Source organism: Ischnura elegans, chromosome 1 (assembly GCF_921293095.1).
Source record: "Ischnura elegans chromosome 1, ioIscEleg1.1, whole genome shotgun sequence".
NCBI classification, from domain to species: domain Eukaryota; kingdom Metazoa; phylum Arthropoda; class Insecta; order Odonata; family Coenagrionidae; genus Ischnura; species Ischnura elegans.
The window spans coordinates 16,808,332-16,828,750 of NC_060246.1; the positions used below are offsets into that span (position 1 = coordinate 16,808,332).

The following is a 20,419-nucleotide window of genomic DNA, read 5'->3' on the forward strand; positions in this document are numbered from 1 at the left end:
CTCCGAAGGCCCAATGCGTGCATAGACGTGACTTTCCTCAGTTCATTCAATTCAATAATTTTAATTCCATTTGGAGTTATGCTCCTGGAGTTTGACTCAAGCTGCGGTTGATCAGTTGCGTCCGCGACTGCCCTCGTCGGCTTTTGGTGCCGTGACAACAATGGACGAAGCAGGAATGAAATATTAGAATAGCGCAGGTGAAGAGGGCTTTCTTTAAAAAGAAGAATCTTCTTACAGCTGAAAATACAAGCATAGAAGTAAGGAAACAATTCATCAGATGCCACCTATGGAGTATGTTTATCTATGGAAGCGAGGCTTGGACGTTGGCAGCAGCAGAGAAGTCAAGAGTGGAATGAGAAATGCGAAATGTGGTGCTACCGAAGAATTATGAAGATAAAATGGATTGACCATGTAAGTAACGAAGAAATGCTAAGAAGAGTGGGAGGAAAGAGAAGCCTCTTAAAAACCTTAAGCAGAAGACGGGACAACATAGTTGGCCACATTTTGAGGCATGATGGCCTAATGAAGTCAATCGTTGAAGGATAAGTGTAAGGAAAGAAGGGCAACGGACGGCCACAAATAAGTTACATAGGACAGGTTATAAAGGGTGCAAAAGGGAAGAAATACGTCGCTATTAAAAAGGTTAGCGGATAGAAGAGAGGAATGGAGAGCTGCGTAAAACCAATCTTAGGATTGTTGACAAATGATGATGATAATTAGGGCAAAGGATGCAGGTCGTTTTATATGCAAACCTTCCATGTTTTCACATACGGAAACGAAACTAATATTTATTGTAGAAAAACTATCGCAACATTTATTTATGTAAAAATATTGTATATCATTGTATTTTATTGTGTTTTTCATGTTTTCATTCATAGCCCTGATGATAGTTTAAAATAAACTGAAACGTTGGCTACAACTTTTTTGCATCATGTATACTGGACCTATACTCCAAGAACTATTTAACCAATTATCATAGACGTGCAGGGTAAGGCGTGGTTCATGGCATGAAAATCAGTGCAGGGATAGAAATCTTATGAGCGATTGAAATGTTGCCATGAAGATAACCATGAATAAATGTTCGAATTTAGTAGTCTTTTTAAAATGTATCTGATCAAAATCTGTGTGGGTTACACTTTTTTAAATTAAAGGTAGATGCTGGAATGTTACCATGAAACTAACCAGGCATACGAGAATGAGATTTGTAGTTATTTCAAAATGTATCTGATCAATATCTGCGGAGATAAAATTTTTAGGAGTGATGGTGGTAATTAGGAAAATAGGTTTTTGCTTTTTAGGGACACATTTTTTGATATTGTAGGAAGTTGCTGAAATTTGCCATGAAACTAAACAGGAATAAGTGTATTAAATAAATTGTCATTTTAAAATATATATCCGATCAAAATCTGTGCAGGGATATATATTATATGAGTGATGGAGTAAATTGTTTAGTGAGTGATAGTGTAAATGAGTCTAATAAGTTTTAATTTTTAGGGACACATTTTTTAAATATTGTATGAAGTTTTTGAAATGTTTCCATGAAAATAATGAACAATACGTGTATAAAATAAGTTGTTATTTTAAAATGCAACTGATCAAAATCCGTGAAGGGATAGATTTTTCATGAGCGAAGGTGTAAATTGCTTCATTAATTTTTTGATTTTTATGGGACACATTTTTTGATATTGTAGGAAGATGTTGAAATGTTGCCATGAAATTATAGAGTAATTCGTTTATAAATTGGTAGTCATTTTAAAAATATACTTGATCAAAATCTGTGTAGGCTTGGATTTTTTATGGGGGGGGGGGGGGTGATGTCAAATGGTTTTAGTTTTTTAGGTACTCATTTTTGATTTTGTAGGAAGTTGTTTCAATGTTGCCATGAAATTAACCTGAAATGCGTGTTTGAAAGTTGATGTCATTTTAAAATGTATCTGATCAAAATCTATGCAGGGATAGATATTATTTAAGTATTTATATAATGCCAAAAACAACACTACGGCCTTTAAATTGGGTTTATAAACAAAATAAATTATATAAATATAATTAAAAAACATGTATAAAAATAATCTCATAAATAACTGCCATTTTCAACGTATACAATACGCACCAAAGGTGAGTGTTAAAAAGATATTCTTTTCAATTGGTTATTAAAATTGGCGCGGGAGCTAAAGAGGTCAAGAGGAGAATAAGTATTTGAGATTGAATTGAAAATGGAAGGTAAGCGGTTGGCTGGTGTAGAGCTTCAGTATTGCGGGTTTTGCGAGCTGGAATGGGGAGTGAAAAGAATGTTAGGAGATGAATGCATCTGAAGGACCCATTCATGATGCAGAGGAAATTTGACGTCTGATATCACAATCGGCGGTGTTTGGGGTGTAATAATCCAAGTGGATGAAGTATTTTGGCACGTGAAGAGAATCTGAGGTGAGGTATGCGATGTCGAACTATTGCTAAGAAGAAACTGAGTGGACGGTTGAGTAGTTTTAGTGTGGTGGGAGAAGCAGTTGACCAAATGGGAGAGCAATATTCAAGGATGGGTTGCACACATCCAATGAAGACGGAGTTTAAGGCACTCGGTTCGGATATCTCGTTCAGTCGGTATTGGGTCCCAACCACTGCCATAGCGAAATTTTTCGTCAAAAGTGACGCCTAAATCGGAGTGGGAAATGACAGAGGGAATGGGTTGATTATTTATAGTATAAGTGGAGGTGATATTGCTGTTCTTCTACGAGAAAGACATCGCAGTGGCTTTTCCAGGATTCACACACAACTGCCATTTATTGCACCATTTTCTACCGCTTGAAGAGCAACAATGTCGTCAACATAGAGAATAAACAGAAGTGGGCCTAATACACTGCCTTGAGGCACGCCAGAAGGAACAGGTAAGCAATTTGACGAAATACCTTCTATTAGAACTCTTTGGCTGCGGGAAGACAGGAAATTAGAGACTAAACATAAGAGAGTGCCATGGATATTATAACGTGACTGGAGTTTGTGGATGAGGAGGGTATGATTAACGGAATCAAAAGCTTTAGAAAAGTCAATGTAATAGACATCCAGCTGGGACCTTTTTTCGAAGGAAGAAAAAGAAAGAAGGAAGAAAAAAGATGGTGCAGTATAGAGAGATTAGTGAGGCAGGACCCACCTGGAAGGAAGCTATGCTGCGAAGAAGATATGTAAGGGAGAGTGAAATGAAGTATGTGGTTATGGATAATACGTTCAACGATAATAGATAAAACTGGTAATACTGAAATAGGTCGATAGTTCTCAACTATGTTCCTAGGGACAGATTTCAAAGTGGAGGTTACATTTGATGTTTTCCATTGAGTAGGAAAAATTCCAGATGAAAAGAACCTGTTGAAGATTGCTGAGATTGGAATGCCAAGACTGGAAGATGTACGACTGAGGAATAATGAACTAATGTCATTGGAACCAGTTGATTTCACCGTGGGCAAAGGACACAAATAAGATAACACTTCTGGAAGAGTGGTAGAGATGGATCCGAGGGAATGAGTGGAAATAGGCTAGATGGCTAGATTTTATGAGCGATGATTAAAATTGGATAAATAAGGTTAAGTTTTCTAGGGTTATACTTTGTGATATTGTATGAAGCTGCTGGATTGTTGCAATGATACCATTCCGGAATACGTATATGAAATATGTTGTCAATTTTAAATGTATCTGATAAAAATCAGTGCAGAGATAGGTTTTTGCATAAGCGATGGTGTAAATGTCATTAAATATTAAAGTGGTTTTTGAGGACGCATTTTTTGATTTTTTAGAAAGTCGTTGATATGACGCCTTGAAACTGGTTAAGAATAAGTATATTAAATGAGTAGAATTTTTTAAATACACCCGATCAAAATATAAGCAGGGATAGATTTTTTTATGAGCGATGGTTGAAATTGGTTAAATAAGTTTTTGTGTTTTAGGGTCACATTTTGTGAAATAGTAGGAAGTTGTTGAAATTTTGCTATGAATGTAACCAGGAATACGTGTATTGAATAAGGTGACATTTGAAAATGCACCTCATCTGTCCGGTGATAGTGTCAATTGGTAAAATAAGTTTTTGTCATGTATGGGAAATATTTTGTAATGGGGTAGGAAGTTTTGAAGTGTTGCCAAAAAGCTAACCACTAATACGTGTTTGAAAATTGTAGTCATTTTAAAATGTATATGATCAAAATCTGTTCAGGGAAAAATTTTTAATGAGCGACGGTTTAAATAGGTAAAATGTGTTTTTAATTTTTAGGGACACATTTTGTGATATTTTAAGAAGTTAATTAAATAATGCCTTTAACCTAACAAGGAAAACGTTTATAAATTTAGTTTTCATTTTAAAATGCATATTATCATTTCTGTGCACGGATATATTTTTTATTAGCGATGGTGTAATTGGTAATATAAGTTTTTGTATTTTATGGGACTTATTTTGCGGTATCGTAAGAAGTTTTGATGTAATGCAATTAAATTAACCAGGAATACGTGTTTGAAATTAGAAGTCTTTTTTAAATATACCTGATAAAAAATTGTCTGGGATATATTTTTTTAGCGATGGTTGTATTTGGTTAAATAAATGTTTTTACATTTAGATCATATTTGGTGATATTGTAGTAAGTTTTTGAAATGTTGCCATGAATCTATCCGCGTATACGCGTATTTAATACGCTGCCATTTTTAAGGGCATCTGATCAAAATCTGTTAATTTTTTATATGCATACGTTGCAATTGGTTACATATATTTTGATTTTTTTAGACATTTTGTCTTAAAATCATCAAAATTTTAGGAGGTTGATGAAAAATATCTCAAGGAACTAGCTAGGAATACGTGTTTGAAATTAGTAGTCATGATATATTGATCAAAATCGATGTAGAAATAGTATTTTTATGAGCGACGGGCTATATTGTTTAAATAAGGTTAAGTTTTTTCGCGACACATTTTTTGATATCGTAGGAGGTTGCTGAATTGTCGTTATGAAACAAACCAGGAATAGGTGTTTGAAATCAAGAGTTATTGTAACCATGTATACACTCAAAAACTGTACAAGGATAGTTTCTTTATGAGCGATGGTGTCAATTGGAAATATAGGTTGAAGTGCTTTCAGGAAATATATTTTGAAGTATTGTAGGAAGGTTGCCATCAAACTTACCAGGAATACGTGTTGTAAATTTATTGTAATTTCAAAATGCATCTGATCAAAATCTGCACAGAGATAGCATTTGTATGTGTGATGGTGTAAATTGGTAATGTAAGTTTTTGTTTTTTGTGGGACACATTTTTTTAATATTGTAGGAAGATATTGAAATATTGCCATGAAACTAAGGAGGAATACGCGTTTGAAATTTGTGGTCATTTTAAAATGTATCGAATCAAAATCTTTGCGGGAATTGATTTTTTTTACGAGCGACGGCTATAATTAGTAGGATAAGGTTTTTTTGTGGGATACATTTTGTGATCTGTAGGAAGTTTTAAAATATTGCCATGAATCTAAGCATGAATACGTGTTTGAAATTTGTAGTTTTTTTGAAATGTTTATAATCAAAATCTGTGTAGGGTTAGATTGTTATGAGCGATTGTTGAAACTGTTTGAATTTTGCCATCAAACTTACCACGAATACGTGAATTAGAGTAGTTCTCATTTTAAAATGTGTCTTACCAAAGCAATGCAGGGATAGATTTTTTTGAGCAATGGAATCAATTGAAAAAATAAGATAAATTGCTTTTTGGGGACTAATTAGCTGGAATTTGAGAAAAGAGTTTGAAAGACGCTTTGAAACTGGCCAAGAATAGGTAAGCTATCACAACAATTGAGTAGGGATAAATTTTTTTATGAGAGATGGTTGAAATTAGTTAAATAAGGACTTATGGTCATATTTGTGATATTGAAGGAAGTTGTTTAGCCGATGTCCCACGGTCAAATTTGCGTCAAAATATTTTGATCAAAATTTTTGTCCAAATATTTTGATCAAAATTTTTGTCCAAAAATTTTGATGCAAATATTTTGATACAACTGGACTGGGGGTGTCCCACGATGCATCTCATTTTGATCAAAAACAAACGAAAGACGATATTTATGTAAACAACTAGGAAACTCTTGGAGGTGGAGGATTCTTTCTTTTTAAGCAGGCGAAATTGTTTGAACAGGCCTCTTGAACATTAAAGATGCGAAAAAAAGAAAACAGAAGGAATGCTGAACTTGGCCTTGGCTGGAAAAGGGGTATGAAAGCGTTGGAATAAGCATGCTAAACATGTTGGAGAAGGAGTTAGTCGCCGAATTTCCCGTTTATTATCGATAATAATTGACGACAAGTCAGGATATTTTCATGTCCCTTATCAGCAAGGTTGAGGGCAGAATAAAACGCCAGGATACAAACGTGAGGCAGTTTATTCCCGCGAGGAAAATGTTATTAATAAATGATGGGCATTGTGGTTGAGGAGATGTTATGAATAGTGCTGTAAGCGTGCATTTAAATCACATTTTTCTCTCCTAATCTAGCAGTTTCTAAAATAAGGTCCTTATCCTATAATCATAGTAATAGAAACGGGCAGCTGTAGTGTTTCACAGCTACAATCGTCAGTTCATACTAGTCATTTCTCCAGCTGCTCGCTCGCATTGTATGCCTTCCATAAAGCGTAAAATTCGGCCTCGATAACTTAAGTAAATCTTTTATTATTTCCAAAACATCCCTCCTGGTATTGCGATTCTAAAGATCGCTTCCTTTCTATTTAAGATCAACAGATTATTACGGATTTCCTAGTTGAGAGCTTCCATCGCCTATCACTAAGACAAATCTTTGCTCATATTTACCTTTAGGGCCACACCAGGCGATGAAATAGACGATCACGAACGTATATATATATTTGAAATAATGTTTTGTGAATTCACTTAGTGGTATGGTGATATTATAAATTTAAAACTAAACCTTTTAGTATTCCATACAATACTAATGAAAAAACTCAACCGGTTTCGATCTTTTCAGGCCCTTATCTAGAGGTTTACGATTAAGATAACGACCTGAAAAGGTGGAAACCGGTTGGGTTTTTAATGCATACTGTGTGGAATACAACAAAGTTTATTTTTGTGTCCATAATATACAAAATTATTAATTAAAATACTCATGCAGACGATAAACGTATTTGGCCTGTGTGTCAGCGCTTGGTGATGCTTTTTTGTCAAAGGCCCTGTGATTGGTTGGTTTCATCCAATTGGATGAAAATTTAGAACCTGTCCTATCCATTTGTACAAATCGGTGATTTGTACAAACGATAGGACCAAAAGCCAGTTGGACAAAATTTTGACCGTGGGACAGGGTGCGCGTCAGTTGCATCAAATTTTGATCAAAATATTTTGACGCAAATTTGACCGTGGGACATCGGCTTGATGCATCTGATCTAAATATTTGAATAAGGATAGATTTTTTAATCAGGGATGGTTGAAATTGGTGAAATAAGTTTGGTGTTTAGTGGTCATAATTGTGAGTAATTTTATTGAAGGAAGTTGTTGAAATGTGGCATGAAAATAATCAGGAATACATGAATTAAATAAGTTGTCATTTTTAAATACATCTTATTGAAACAGTGCAGGATTATATTCTTATGAGCGATCGTGTAAATCTATATATATATAAAAGAAAGTCGAAAATCGTGTTAGTTAGAACACTTATAACTCGAGAACGGCGGCACCGATTTCAATGAGATTTGGTTCTTTGGATTCGTCACAGGCGGGGTTAACATATAGGCCATTAAAAAAAGGATAATTTCACCAAAAAAATTCATCTCTTTCCTTTGGACATGCTTTTAGGAGTTATAGTAACACAACAATTGATAAGTCGGTCAAAACTACAAATTAAATAATTTGTTTTGTTTTTACCACTTTAATAACTGAATTTAGTAACAATATAACATTTTAATTACTAAATATGTTCAAAATATTAATTAAATTGAGATTACATTTTTTAAATTTAATTCGAGCTGATTGTAAGCCCAGCCGTGGCCCAGCTCGAGTTGACACTTCACTACCGTGTTTGTAAACAAATCTCCAAGCAATTGTTGACAAACGGTAATGTCCGTGTTCCTGTCAAGGAATCGAGTAGTTTTAACTCATTTCCTTGAAAATTTCGATTGCAAATTAGTTACAGCGAAAGGTGAGATCATCAACAAAGAGTTCCAGAATATGATTGATCACCAAAAGAATCAAAGATGGTTGATTTAGCGAGCAAGAACGAAGATGTGGATGACTAAAACGAGGTAAATTCAAATAGTTCGTACTCTGCATGAATTCGAATCTTTTAAATATGTAACAAACGAAGACGAAATCACCAACTATCTATCTGAATATTTTAAGTCCTTGGACGTACCTGGCTTACCAAGGCACGATTTACAGAAAAATGTAGTTTCTGTGTTCATGATCTTTCGAAGCCTAAACCAACCATAACTATCCAACGGAACGTGTTTGGTGATTAAAATAATTGGTAATTAATGTGATTCACGCAACTTTACTCAAAGGAAAATTCAAAGGTGAGGAAGTCCTTACTCCGTAGATTCCATGATCTCAACTCATATGCCCATTTGAGCTTAAACGCATTCAATTTACAATTCGTGTTGCATTCGTGATAACGATTAAAAAATCGCATGGTCATTCTTTCAGTTTTTGTGTTGTTTGTGCTCATGTGCTAATGAAAACTCATGATTTTCTCATGGTCAATTTAGCGTGCTATGTTCACGAGTCGATAAACCATCCTCTGTATTTCTTCCTTCGCTTCAAGTGCGTAGCTAGGATAGGGGGTTTTGGGCGCAGCTAATACCACGGGTCTGTAGGGTATAGAAAACTAGCTAAGGTAAGCGGGAAGTGTGGGGGCACTTCCCCCAGACATTTTTTAAGATAAATGGTTCAAAATAGTGGGTTTTGTGGCTGTGTGAATAGTTAAATATGTTTTGTTTGTTAGTCATCCGTCCCCCAAATATTAATAACAAAATCTTTCATAAAAAAATTCTCTAAGCTCTTGGTCCCCCAAAACCTCCCCTCGCTGCGTCACTGCTTTGCTTCGCTATATTTATTTAGCTTCATCCGCTTCATCTTGCACCTGATAACAAAACAAAAACTGTTGTTTCTCAGAAGGTGCTTGACGCAAGGTATTAAACCCGAATGTGTAGGGCTCACCGTGGTGCGTTTACGCATGCAGTACGTTTACGCAGTGCATTTTTTCCAAACAGAGATACTAAAACTGGCGCGCCTTAAGTCATTTAATGCGAATGCTGCTTCATAGGGGCTTTTCTTGCACGATTTTGAGCATCAGTCAAGCGTCGGTCTGGGATCGTGTCAACCTGCCCCCTGAATGGGCCAAGTGTATGCAACAGACTTGGACCTAAAACATTTTTTTACAGCTAATAACGCAAATAGCCAACAACTGAATGCGTATAATTTTTATTTCATGAACTGCTTTATTAAACCACAATGCCCAAAATTTCTTAAGCTAAAACGTAAGAAAATTTGTTGAAAAAAATCCGCGTAAACGTGCTCCGATTCACCCTATGTAGACTCACTAAAGAAAATGTCTTTCTGACAAGCAATTTTGGTACTCATTTACGTAGTTTTATTGAATTTGTATCCTTATTTTATTATAATAAATTAAACATGATTAAAAACGATACGGCCGCTCTTGATTTATAAATGGTGTAAGTAAACTGTAAGTTCATTGATTGTTAGGCGGTACGAAGTTCGCCGGGTCAGCTAGTTATAATAATAAGTTAAATTGCTTTTTGGGGACGACTTTTTTGGAAGTTTAGAAAATCGTTTGAAAGAAGCCTTGAAACAGAATAATGGATGAATTAAATACGTAAATTTCTTGATTGAAGCTTTCGCGGCTCATGGTGATTAAAAATAAGTGACATACGGAGCACGAAGCCACCGGACATGCGATCGACTTCGAAAAATCAAGAGTCATCGCGAGGGTAAAACATTTTAAAGCCCGACTCACCCGCGAAGCCATAGAAATAAAGAAGAACAGGAATAATTACAACAGAGATACCGGATTGAGAATCAGCAGTACTTGGAACCCAGTCATCCGCAACATTTCGTCATCTTCCCCCTCCAGTCCTCACTCCTCACGCCCTCCGCCCACCCCTTCCACCTGAAATATAAGAAAAAGCCAAACCAAATCCCAGCATCATAACCTTGAAGAAATGACCAGCAGTCGGTCGCGAAACGTCGCGACGTTTCAGGTCAATCTCCATTACGACACGCGGCATACACCCGTATGTCACTTATTTTTAAATACGTGAATTTTTAAAATGCATATGATCAATATCTGAGAAGCGATCGATTGTTATGAGCCATGGTTGAAATAATTTAAATAAGTTTTTGTGTTTTAGGGTCGCATTTTGTGAAATTTTAGGAAGATATTGAAATGTTACCATTACACTAAGCCGGAATACGCATTTGAAATTAATAGTCATTTAAAAATATATCTGATCAAATTCAGTGCATGGATGTATTTTTTATGAGCGATGGTTGAAATTAGTTAAATAACTTTTTTTATGGACACATGTTGTAGGTTTGTCGAAAGTTGTAAAACTCTTGCCGTGAATCTAACTAGGAATATGTATTAGAAATTAGTAGTTATTTTTAAAATATGATAAATAAAAATTTTTTTCATAAAAAGTTTTTGATTTATACGGCACACATTTTGTGATATTGTAGGAAGTTTTAAAACGTTCCATGAACCTAACAATGAATAAGTGTATTAAATTAGAAGTTATATTTAAAATGTTCACCATCTAAATCTTTGAAGGGATAGATACTTTTGAGCGATGGTTAAAATTTCTAATACAATTTTCGTAGTTTACGGTCAACTTTTGTTATATTGTAGGAAGTTGATTAAATTTTGCCATGAAACTAACCAAGTATGCATTTTGAAATAATTTGGGATATATTTTTTATGTGCGACGGTTAAAATTGGTTAAATATGTTTTTGTGATTTATGGGACACATTTTTCGATGTTGTTGGACGTTTTTTTTTAAATGTAGTCATAAAATGAACGAAGAATAGTATTTGAAATTAGTTGTCATGTAATAATGTATCTGATCAAAATCTATGCAGGGACGGATTTTTTTCTGAGTGATGGTTGAAATTGGTTAAATAAGTTTTTGGTTTTTAGGTACGCATTTTGTGATATTGTAGGAAGTTGCTGAAATGTTGCCATATATCTTACCAGGAACATTTGTTTGACATAAATAGCCATTTTATTATGCATTTGTCTAAAATTCCTGCGGTGTTATTTTATATTGAACGATGTTTGAAATTGGCTAATTAAGTTTTAGTAATTTTGGAACATATTTTGTGATATTGTAGGAAGTTGTTCAAAGCTTCTTTGAAACTATCTAAGAATGCGTGTTTGAAATTAGTAGATATGATATGCTGTAGCTGATAACAATCCATGCAAGGATAAATTATTTATGAGAGATAGTCAAAATTGGTAATCTTACTTCATGTTTTTAGTGACTAATTTTTTGATATTGCACGAAGTTGCTGTAATGTTGCCATTTATCAAACAAGGAATACGTTTTAGAATATAGCTTTTCATATTAAGATTCATCTGATCTTAATATGAGCAGGGATAGTTTTTTATGACCGATGATTGAAATTTGTATAATAATTTTTATTTTTAAAGGGACACATTTTGTGGTATTGTAGGAAGTTGCTGAAATATTACCGTGTATCTAACAAGGAATACGTGTATTAAATAATTTGTCGTAGTAAAATGCACCTCATCAATATCTGTGCAGTGATAGGTTTTTTTTATGAGCGACGGTGTTAATTGGTAAAATAATTGGAATTCCTTTTAGGGGTCGCATGTATTATAAGAAGGTTGACATGTTTCCATGAAACTAAACAGTAATACGCGTATGAAATTTTCTTTCATTTCAAAATGCATCATAACAAAATCTGCGCGGAGATATAATTTTTATGAGTAATAGCGTAAATTGGTGAAGTTATTTTTATCTTTTTATGGACACAGTTTTTGATCTTGTAGGAAGTCTCTGAAATGTTGCCATGAAACTAATGAGTTGCTGGCTAACGAGTTGGGACATCCTTCCAAGATGGCATCATGGCTAAATCCTGGAATTGGCATAGCCAAATGGCCAATTGGGACACGGCTTTTGTACTTCTGTAGCACCCGCAGGCGCTTGTATACTTGCAAAACGTAGTCGCGTGTGGAGTAGTTTGCGAAATGTAGTTGTGCATTGCAGGGGCGCAGCTAGGAATTAAGGCTGTGGGGGGTTTAGGTGCAACTAATACCGGGGTGTATGGGGGTATGGAATACCCAACAGGATAAGCAGTAGGTGCGAGATTAATAAATTACGGAATTTTAAGATTAATGGTTCAAAATGGTGAATTTTACTTCTTTCTGAGGGATATTTTATTAATCCTTACATTATTCTGTTAGTCTATCAATCCAATTAAGTAAAATGGATTAAACTTAAAAAATTCTCAGAGCTCTGGGGGGGGGGGGGGGGTTATCCCCCAAACCTCCCCCCCCCTCGCTGCGCCACTCATGGTGTATTGTGTAATTTGTGGAGGGGACTTTTGAAGTCTGACGCTGTTCCAAAAGGTCCAGGAGACATTTTTCTCCATTTTATTTAAGACATTTTGCCATGAATAATGGTCTAATTGCCAGTTTCCTATAAATACGTGGTAAGAATGTTTGATCCTCTCATTCGAAAAATAGTTCATATTTGAATTGATTTTAATTTTTTATAAGGTAAGAACTTCGGTGAAGGCATGTATTTTATATTTTAATAGAGTATTTTGAAATTACATTTGTATTTAGTATTGAAAATACAATTTTTAGAAGTAATTTGTATTTTGTATTTGAAATACAGATTTTAAAAGTAATTTGTATTTTGTATCTTAAATACATTTGACATGTATTTTTCCCATCTCTGCTCGTAGTTTCGCACCAAGGTGGGCTCACACGGCGTCAGCCGGAACCAGAATGACGTCAGACTGGCTTTTCCCAGCATTCATACTCAGCCGTCGCGTTTTCGCGCTAATGAGAATAAGGGATCCTAAGGGGATCATTCGGAAGATCCCACGAGGCTGAACAGCAAGTCGTTGCTCGAAACGTCCGGAGACATGGAAAATATCAACCGGTGGAAAACCCGAGAAACTTTTCTGCGCATGAACATACATGTATGTGCATGTGCTCTAAGTATCTGTTGTTAAAAATTGGTGCATTTTCGAACTAAAAATCATTGATAATTTTGGTTCATATTGGCATGAGCTCTCCTGCATTAAAATTTCGTGACACAATAGGGTAGTTTCCTCCATCAAAGAAAACGAAAGGCATTGATTGCGATTCCTTACCCACCTTTAGTGTATTCATAATACACAAATTATTTGGTTTTTGAAATACCGGTTTAGACAAATGGCAAGGGTCAAATTTTATCCTCATTTGAAAAAGGCCAGATTGGCGCCCATGCGATTCCACTCCACGTGACGTCACAGGGACCTAGTTTCTACACGAGAGGATAGGAGTTATACATCGTCTGAGGTGACCAATGCATGCATGAGGCACAGAGCTCAGGGAAAGATGTCTTAATAATCACCTATTAAAACTGGCTAAGGTCGGAAAGTTTTCTTCGTTTGATAAGGTATTAATAAACCTTTTTTAAGCCAAGCGCTACCAGCCAGCAAGGTACTCAGCTACCCGCTAGCATCCTGCGTCCTATCAGCGCTCAGAGCCTCGATCAAGGTCACCTCACAAGGTGGGAGGGGGAACCAGAAATGCGTCGCACGGACACTTTCCCATCATTCCTACTTACGCGTCTTGTTTTCGCGCGCTTGAAATTTTTCACTTTTCATTTAATTGCGAAAAATAGATATCGCCATTTAAAAATGTAAAAGCGTGAAATACATACTCCAGGAATAAGAATAATAATAATAGAATAGTCTTTCGAAATAGGCAATAGCAAAATAATAGGAAACCACCCTATTTTCGAAGGTCTTTGAATCGAGGCATAAGGATATTCCGAGGTTCCGGAAGCAACATTCCAGAATATATTCAAGAATGGTGTCATTCGAGGAGATTTTCGAAGACTTTTTCAGTCTTTGAGCCAGAAATATCATCGTTTACAGTTGCAAATCAAGGAAATGTGAAAGTACCCAAAGAATCATGCAATCTCCTTCTGATTGATGGGAACACAGAGTCGGACGAAATTATTGCGATAATATTGATTCAGATGACGATGACCTTTATATATTCACATTTATGTTATTTAAATGTAGTTAGTCATTCATTTCAGATACAGAAATATGTTTTAATTCATAATGTAAGCAATAAAAAATACTTATATAGTTTCAGTTAGATACATTGATAAAATTCCTTACTATATGAAATATTGTATCGATATATCTCGGAAAAGTTTTTCAGGGTTATGTGGCGATGTTTTTAACTCATTGATATTACTTGTAGGAAGAAAATACTTAATTATGACTGTCTTAATTTCAGCACTTTTAATATTTAAAGAATGGTATTTTACTGTTTCCGTCATTTTGTTTTAGAGTGGCCCCTGATTGGTCTATGGCAAAAAAAACTTTAGATTCCGATTTAGGAACTAGTAATTATTACCTCTTAAATGATTAATCATTATAAATGGAAAAATCGTAGATCTACGTTAAATAATAACGGAGATATAAGTTTTGTCAAGCTCTTTTTGATTTCCACCCGCTGTGCATCGCCCCCCGCAAAAATGACCTGAGAGGTAGCGGGATTCTCTCAGAATGTATTTTTAAATTAATGAAAATAATTCAGGAGCAGCGTTTTTAAGAACTTTAGACTTATCCATCAGTGTGAACTGATGGGCATGGGCATCGGGCATGCTCATATATATTGAATATGATATTTTTAGAGCTTGAAAACCAATTATGTGTACATTGTAATGAGCGCTTACGCCCTACGTGACTGAATACTTTGGTTACTGCTTATACTGGCCCTGTAAGTGCTTTGTAAAAACATTGATATATAAGACGAAATATCAAGTTTTTGAGAACGGCATTCGAATTTAGCGGTATTATCGCTATTAGCGCTTTGTGTAAAAAAGTGGTACTACATACCTCTAGCTCACGAAGGACGTGATAGCCGGGCCGGGCGACGATGGATACGCGCCTCTTCTGGCGGAAATCTTTACTACAGGGACAAGTCAAGGTTCCTGAGGTATTATCCGTGGGCCCGAGTCACCACAAGTGGAAAACAAAGGGCATGTTGTGAGACCTGTGAGACGGTGGGCGGTGGAGCAGCTTTCCGTAAACAGTCATTACCTCGCAAGGACAGTCCGTGATTGTCGCCGAATATTTTGGATGATAGGTGTTGGGAAACCGTTCGCATATTTTGGCATAGCTTCCTGATGGTGTTGACGATAAGCTTCTCATTACTGTTGGATATGTTGTGAGAACGCCCTTCTGTGTATTGGAGAATGGAAGGATGGTTTAAATTGCAGTGGTATGTCGTTTAAGTGATTATTTATGTTAAAGTCTTGTTATCCTTTGATGTCAATCCTTAGTATAAATTATTTCGTGGAAATCATCTTTCATGACAAATGTGTCAACATTTTGTGTACCTCCGTGTTTGTCTAATCCATTTCTGCTTTTTTTGGCGGAAGTAAGTAATGAAATGTCTTGTGACATAGCTGTATGATGATAAGCCATATCTGTCATAACTTTGCCGGCTTCACCTCCTGGATGTCCGGAAGAATGTGGTCGCGTTCCCTTTTGAGTTGGAGTGTAAACGATTGCGTCTACATTTATTTAACTTAATGGGATTGGACCAATTAACTTACTTGCGTCTCTGTGATAAACTCATTTTTAAGTCGCCAACGGTAAATTCGTCATCAGGTCACTTGTTTCTGTTTCTAGTGCAGGGTACAATTATTAGCTGTGATTTATAAGTTACTCTCATATGTGATTAATATTTTCCGATGCCAGGTAGCATCGAATCAAGGATGCTTATGTTCGAATTTGCCCAGTTTGTTCAGCTGAAGAAAATGGCTTTCGATGTAGCTTGATGATCCAATCTTTGTTGGCTAGGATGACTGACCTCCAGGGGCTTTATTCATTTGGCCATACTTTGAACCCACTATCTGACCACCTTCTTAGCTTCTTTCATTTTTCAAAGGTGATTCAAGTGGGTTCCATGCTTCAATGAAAAATTGAAAGAAAACTAAATTTGTCATCGCAATACGTACTTTGGATGTGTATAAACTCACCATAGGAGGTGTGGTAATGCCTGCGACAGTGATGATTGCCATAAAATAGTCATTTTTGTGTTGTTTTGGAAATGAATGCAATAGAGTAGCCTCTGTCCCTCAATTGTTTTTTTATATTTGTATTAATCTGAGGCAAGGACAACTACTGCTTCCATGGAGGCTCCTGGACACAATCACATTGAGGATTTGTGATTTATGCCTTTCAATCTTCATTGCAGTGGATCAACGTATATCTGTTGTTGCTGTCAACTCTAGGCGGTTCAAAGAATTCGTAAAGCGAGGCTACAAAGGTCTGAGGGAGCCATTTCAAACTAGGATAAAAATTTTTCATTGCTGTCTTACATTCTGTGGTGTGGTTGGCATTTCCAAGTTTCATTGCAAGTGTGTTCCCAAACCTTGCATGCTTACTTTTGGCTTATTTTGTGCCTTACAACTTTCAAGATTTATTGGAATGGAGCGCTAGAAGGGGCTGTAGGTATAATGGGTTGCAAAAGTAAATGTGCAAGTATGACGAGCTTCCTCTTGGAGCTTGAGCAAACCACATCAAATCCCTCTCAATCAGTTAGGTAGTGCTATTGACAGCAGATCTGGCTGGAAAGAGGAGTAGGAAGTGGATTGGGAAGTCATTGTGGGAAATCCAGTCGTAAGAACATAGTGCATAGTCCACCCCGTCATGGAGGTATTGCATGCAAGTAATTTGACTTGAATTCAAATGAAGGAACATATATTTTCTGCTGTATTTAGACATCGTAAAATGATTGCCGGACCTTCCCCAAATCCTTAGGCCCAACACTGTCGCACCAATGTTGGAACTGATTACCTTCGGTCAAGCATCGTGTCCCGTGACCTTTGCAGTTACAGAGTCTTCATTGATCATTCTAGTCATTTTTCCCATAATAGAGGCAGAGATAACCTCATGACATACTCTTGCCGTACGTGTGACTGAATGCTTATAATACAAGTCGCAGTTGGTATGGAAAAACCATGTGGCTTACTGTTCAAATTTTGTATTTAATACTTGGAGACTTGTTCATCTTTACTTCTAAAACTAGGAACGTCTTACATTTAAAAAGTAATTTGGAGAATTGAAATTTGAATAGTGCCTTGCATGTTTTCCTGACTGATTCACCACACTTCAGGTGATTTTAATTTTGTGGAAAAACTGGAACATAAAGCCATGGGAATAAAGCGATGTTTCAAACTGCCTGCATGCATTGAAACTGTGGATGATTTTAATTTCAATGAAACTGGTTAAATAAAAAATAAATTCATTGAATATGTATGACATCCTTGAGCAAATAAGAATTATTGTTATTATGGCTGTGTTTAAGCATTTCTTTGTGGCATCACTGGTACTATTTTTTCTCCATCGAAGCTATTTTTACTTTAATTGCTAAGCATCCCACTTACGTAGCCCATGTGTGTGTGTGTAGATTGTGTGGTTTTTGCTTTTGCAGAGGGGGAGTGGGGGTGACAGTGGGATGGCAGCCACTGGTCGGCAGGGCGCCGCTCGTTCAGTGCTCTTTCGGCGCTTTGACCTCTTCTGCCTGCTCCTCTACGCCCACGCATTCCTCGCTACCGCTGTCCCTCCCACGCCTCCGCCAGACCTCCCCAAGGAGTGCGTGAGCATCCCGGAGGAGGCGTGCCCCCCTGCCGGCAGCGATTGCCCCTGTGCCTTGTCGTCTGACGCACACGTCCTCTGCTGCCACCTGGCCAGCGCCCATAAGCTGTGGCCTGGCGTGGAGTGCGCACTCTCGGCTGTGGAGGCATCAAGCATAGCCTTGCACATCCGCAACTCAACGCTGGAGGGTTTGGCTTTGTCGGTTGAAGCCTTTCCGCGGCGACCCGAGCTCTCTTCACTCACAGTGACGCACAGTGAAACCCCTCTCGAAGATTTGGGCTATGCCACGCTGACTTCTGTGGCATCAAGCGTGGCGTGTTTGAATCTTAGCGTCAATGCCATGGGCGACCTTCCCGCAGGTGCGCTGACGGGGCTGAGTCAGCTGAAAGCACTCGACCTCTCCCACAACAACATCACTCAGTTGCCAGGCCTCCCTTCCAGTGTCAGCAGAGATCAGAAATTGTGGGTTGATATCTCAGGTGAGTTGTTGCGAGTTGCTGTCATGATCCTTGCCCTTGTTATCGTCATGGTTAGTCTGTTCGAAAGGTTATGGGGTTTGTGCTGAAATCTTTTCTTGAACTGGATGAGTCTCTTTTGATTAATAAGTGCTTATAGGGGTACAGTTTGGTGACAGAAAGTAATGGTCCTTATCTCTTCCTAATAGCATAGTCCATCCATACTTTATTCCCCATGGAATGGGATGAGGGGAGAGCCTTTTCACTTCCCGTCCCAGTTTCTTCCCCAAGTGCTCATCCTCCTGCATTCTCGGCCATTTTTGATGTTTTGAGCTTCAGAATGGGCTCTTGCAAAGAGGGATTTTGCTTTGTTTCATCGAACGAGGAATTCATCAGAAATCAGAGCAAGGGATGTCAAGTGACCATTACCAATTTTTTCTGAAGTAATGAATGTGCAAGATGCACCCAAATGATGAATTTTGATAACTTTTATCCAAGCTAAGAACCTAATCCGTGGAAAGTGGGAATGAAGAAACCTTCAAACATTTCTTCATCAAACTTCATTGCCAAAAATGAACGATTGTATAAATGCTAATAACTTTTGGACCAAATTAGGGATGGTCAGATGCAATACCTCGGATTCAAATATTTGCAGATAATGTCGTTCACCAGCTAATGAAATCGAATCCAAATTCACTGAAAAAATGGAATCTTGAGAGGAAATTTTAAATTCATGCATCAGTAAATGCAGCATCCTCTAAGAGGGGGTGGAAAGAGTTCTGATCCTCTCTTCGCACGTGCGAAGGCACTCGTCCTACTATGCCCGTTTTGGTAATAAACAGTGATAAATATAGCATTCATGTTTATATTGAGGAAGTTTAAAGTTTATCTAAAGAATTTTATGCTTTTAGGACGAGTGAGAATGATCAACAATTATTGAGAGTGTGCAACCCGCGTGCCACCCAAAGTGTCTGACTGGGGTAGCATGCGCTCACTCTCGGTGCGATATCTCGGTAACCATAGGGCAGAAATGTAAGAAATTTGAAGTGATACTCTGAAAATGTCTAAAGAGTCGTAGTAGGCGACAAAAAAGTGATAGAATAATCCGAGAGTGACATCATCTTCACTTATATCCGAAAAACACCCAAAAATATCAAAATTTCAAAGCTTTGAGTGCGATGCGGCACGTTTTCCCGGTATCCGATTGCAAAAATAATTATTATGATTTATTTTCTCACCAAATGGAACAAAACTGGGGGGGGCATCCCAAAAGAAATTCGAAAAGTTTAAAAATAAGGACCACCCTAATGCGTCTGTACGTGATTTTGCTTTGCAGGGAATGAGAAACTGGGCTGCTCTGGCATCAAGGAGGCCATGTCTTGGGCTGCATCTGTTGACAGTGCCTCTCCTCCTTTGCTCTCTAATTCATCCACCTCGCGCAATGCCATTGAAGTGGTTGTGGATGTGCCTTCTCTGCCCATGCACGGGCACCCTCCCATTGTCTTCCATAACAAGGAGAACACGTATTGCGTCTCCAAGATGATGAAGGACCTCTGGTTCCCCTGGGTCGAGCGCATTTCTCTGGACAAGATAGAACAGGCCCTCAAGGTGAGCTGGTGGATATACTCTTATTGGATTTATGAGCCCTTTTGTGCCAGAGTCTTATGTAAGAAAATGCTTTCCTAGTTACGGTACTATCCATACTTTTTTGCTTGTTTTTATGGAGCTCTCTGGAGGCATGCAGTCACGCAGGTATGCTATTCATCCATCTTACGACCAAACCCACTCCCTTTCCCATTCTACCTTTCTATAGATTAGTGGCCTTTTTTTGCAGCAGAAGATTGTTATAAAATACCACGTAAAAATCAAAACATGATTTGGCAGGGTCAAATATTGTGTGCCATCAAGCTGCTTTTTTTATGTTTTCTGATGAAACCACACCATGAAATTGATGAGCACTCGCAGCTTTCAAAAGAATATCTTTCGAACTACCGTAGGATTTGGTATTAGTGAGTGCACTGGGGACTTGGTGACTTATTTTATTTTACCCCATAAATGAATATCTATGTGGATAATTA

At 37.2% G+C, this 20,419-nt stretch overlaps 1 protein-coding gene across 3 annotated transcripts in view; it reads left to right on the forward strand.

The window, feature by feature from the left end:
* Nucleotides 1-15,182: 15,182 nt before the first annotated feature.
* LOC124156320 (protein halfway) overlaps nucleotides 15,183-20,419 on the forward strand; it is a 28,809-nt gene continuing 23,572 nt past the window's right edge. Inside the window, exons 1-3 of one of the 3 annotated variants that reach the window (XM_046530819.1) lie at nucleotides 15,183-15,502; nucleotides 17,699-18,365; nucleotides 19,678-19,949. In XM_046530819.1, the coding sequence (XP_046386775.1) occupies nucleotides 17,747-18,365; nucleotides 19,678-19,949 (891 nt within the window). In that variant the 5' untranslated portion in view covers nucleotides 15,183-15,502; nucleotides 17,699-17,746. Of the gene's footprint in view, nucleotides 15,503-15,800; nucleotides 15,879-17,698; nucleotides 18,366-19,677; nucleotides 19,950-20,419 lie in introns of those variants that run through there. The other 2 variants (XM_046530811.1, XM_046530800.1) reach the window with 2 other exon arrangements.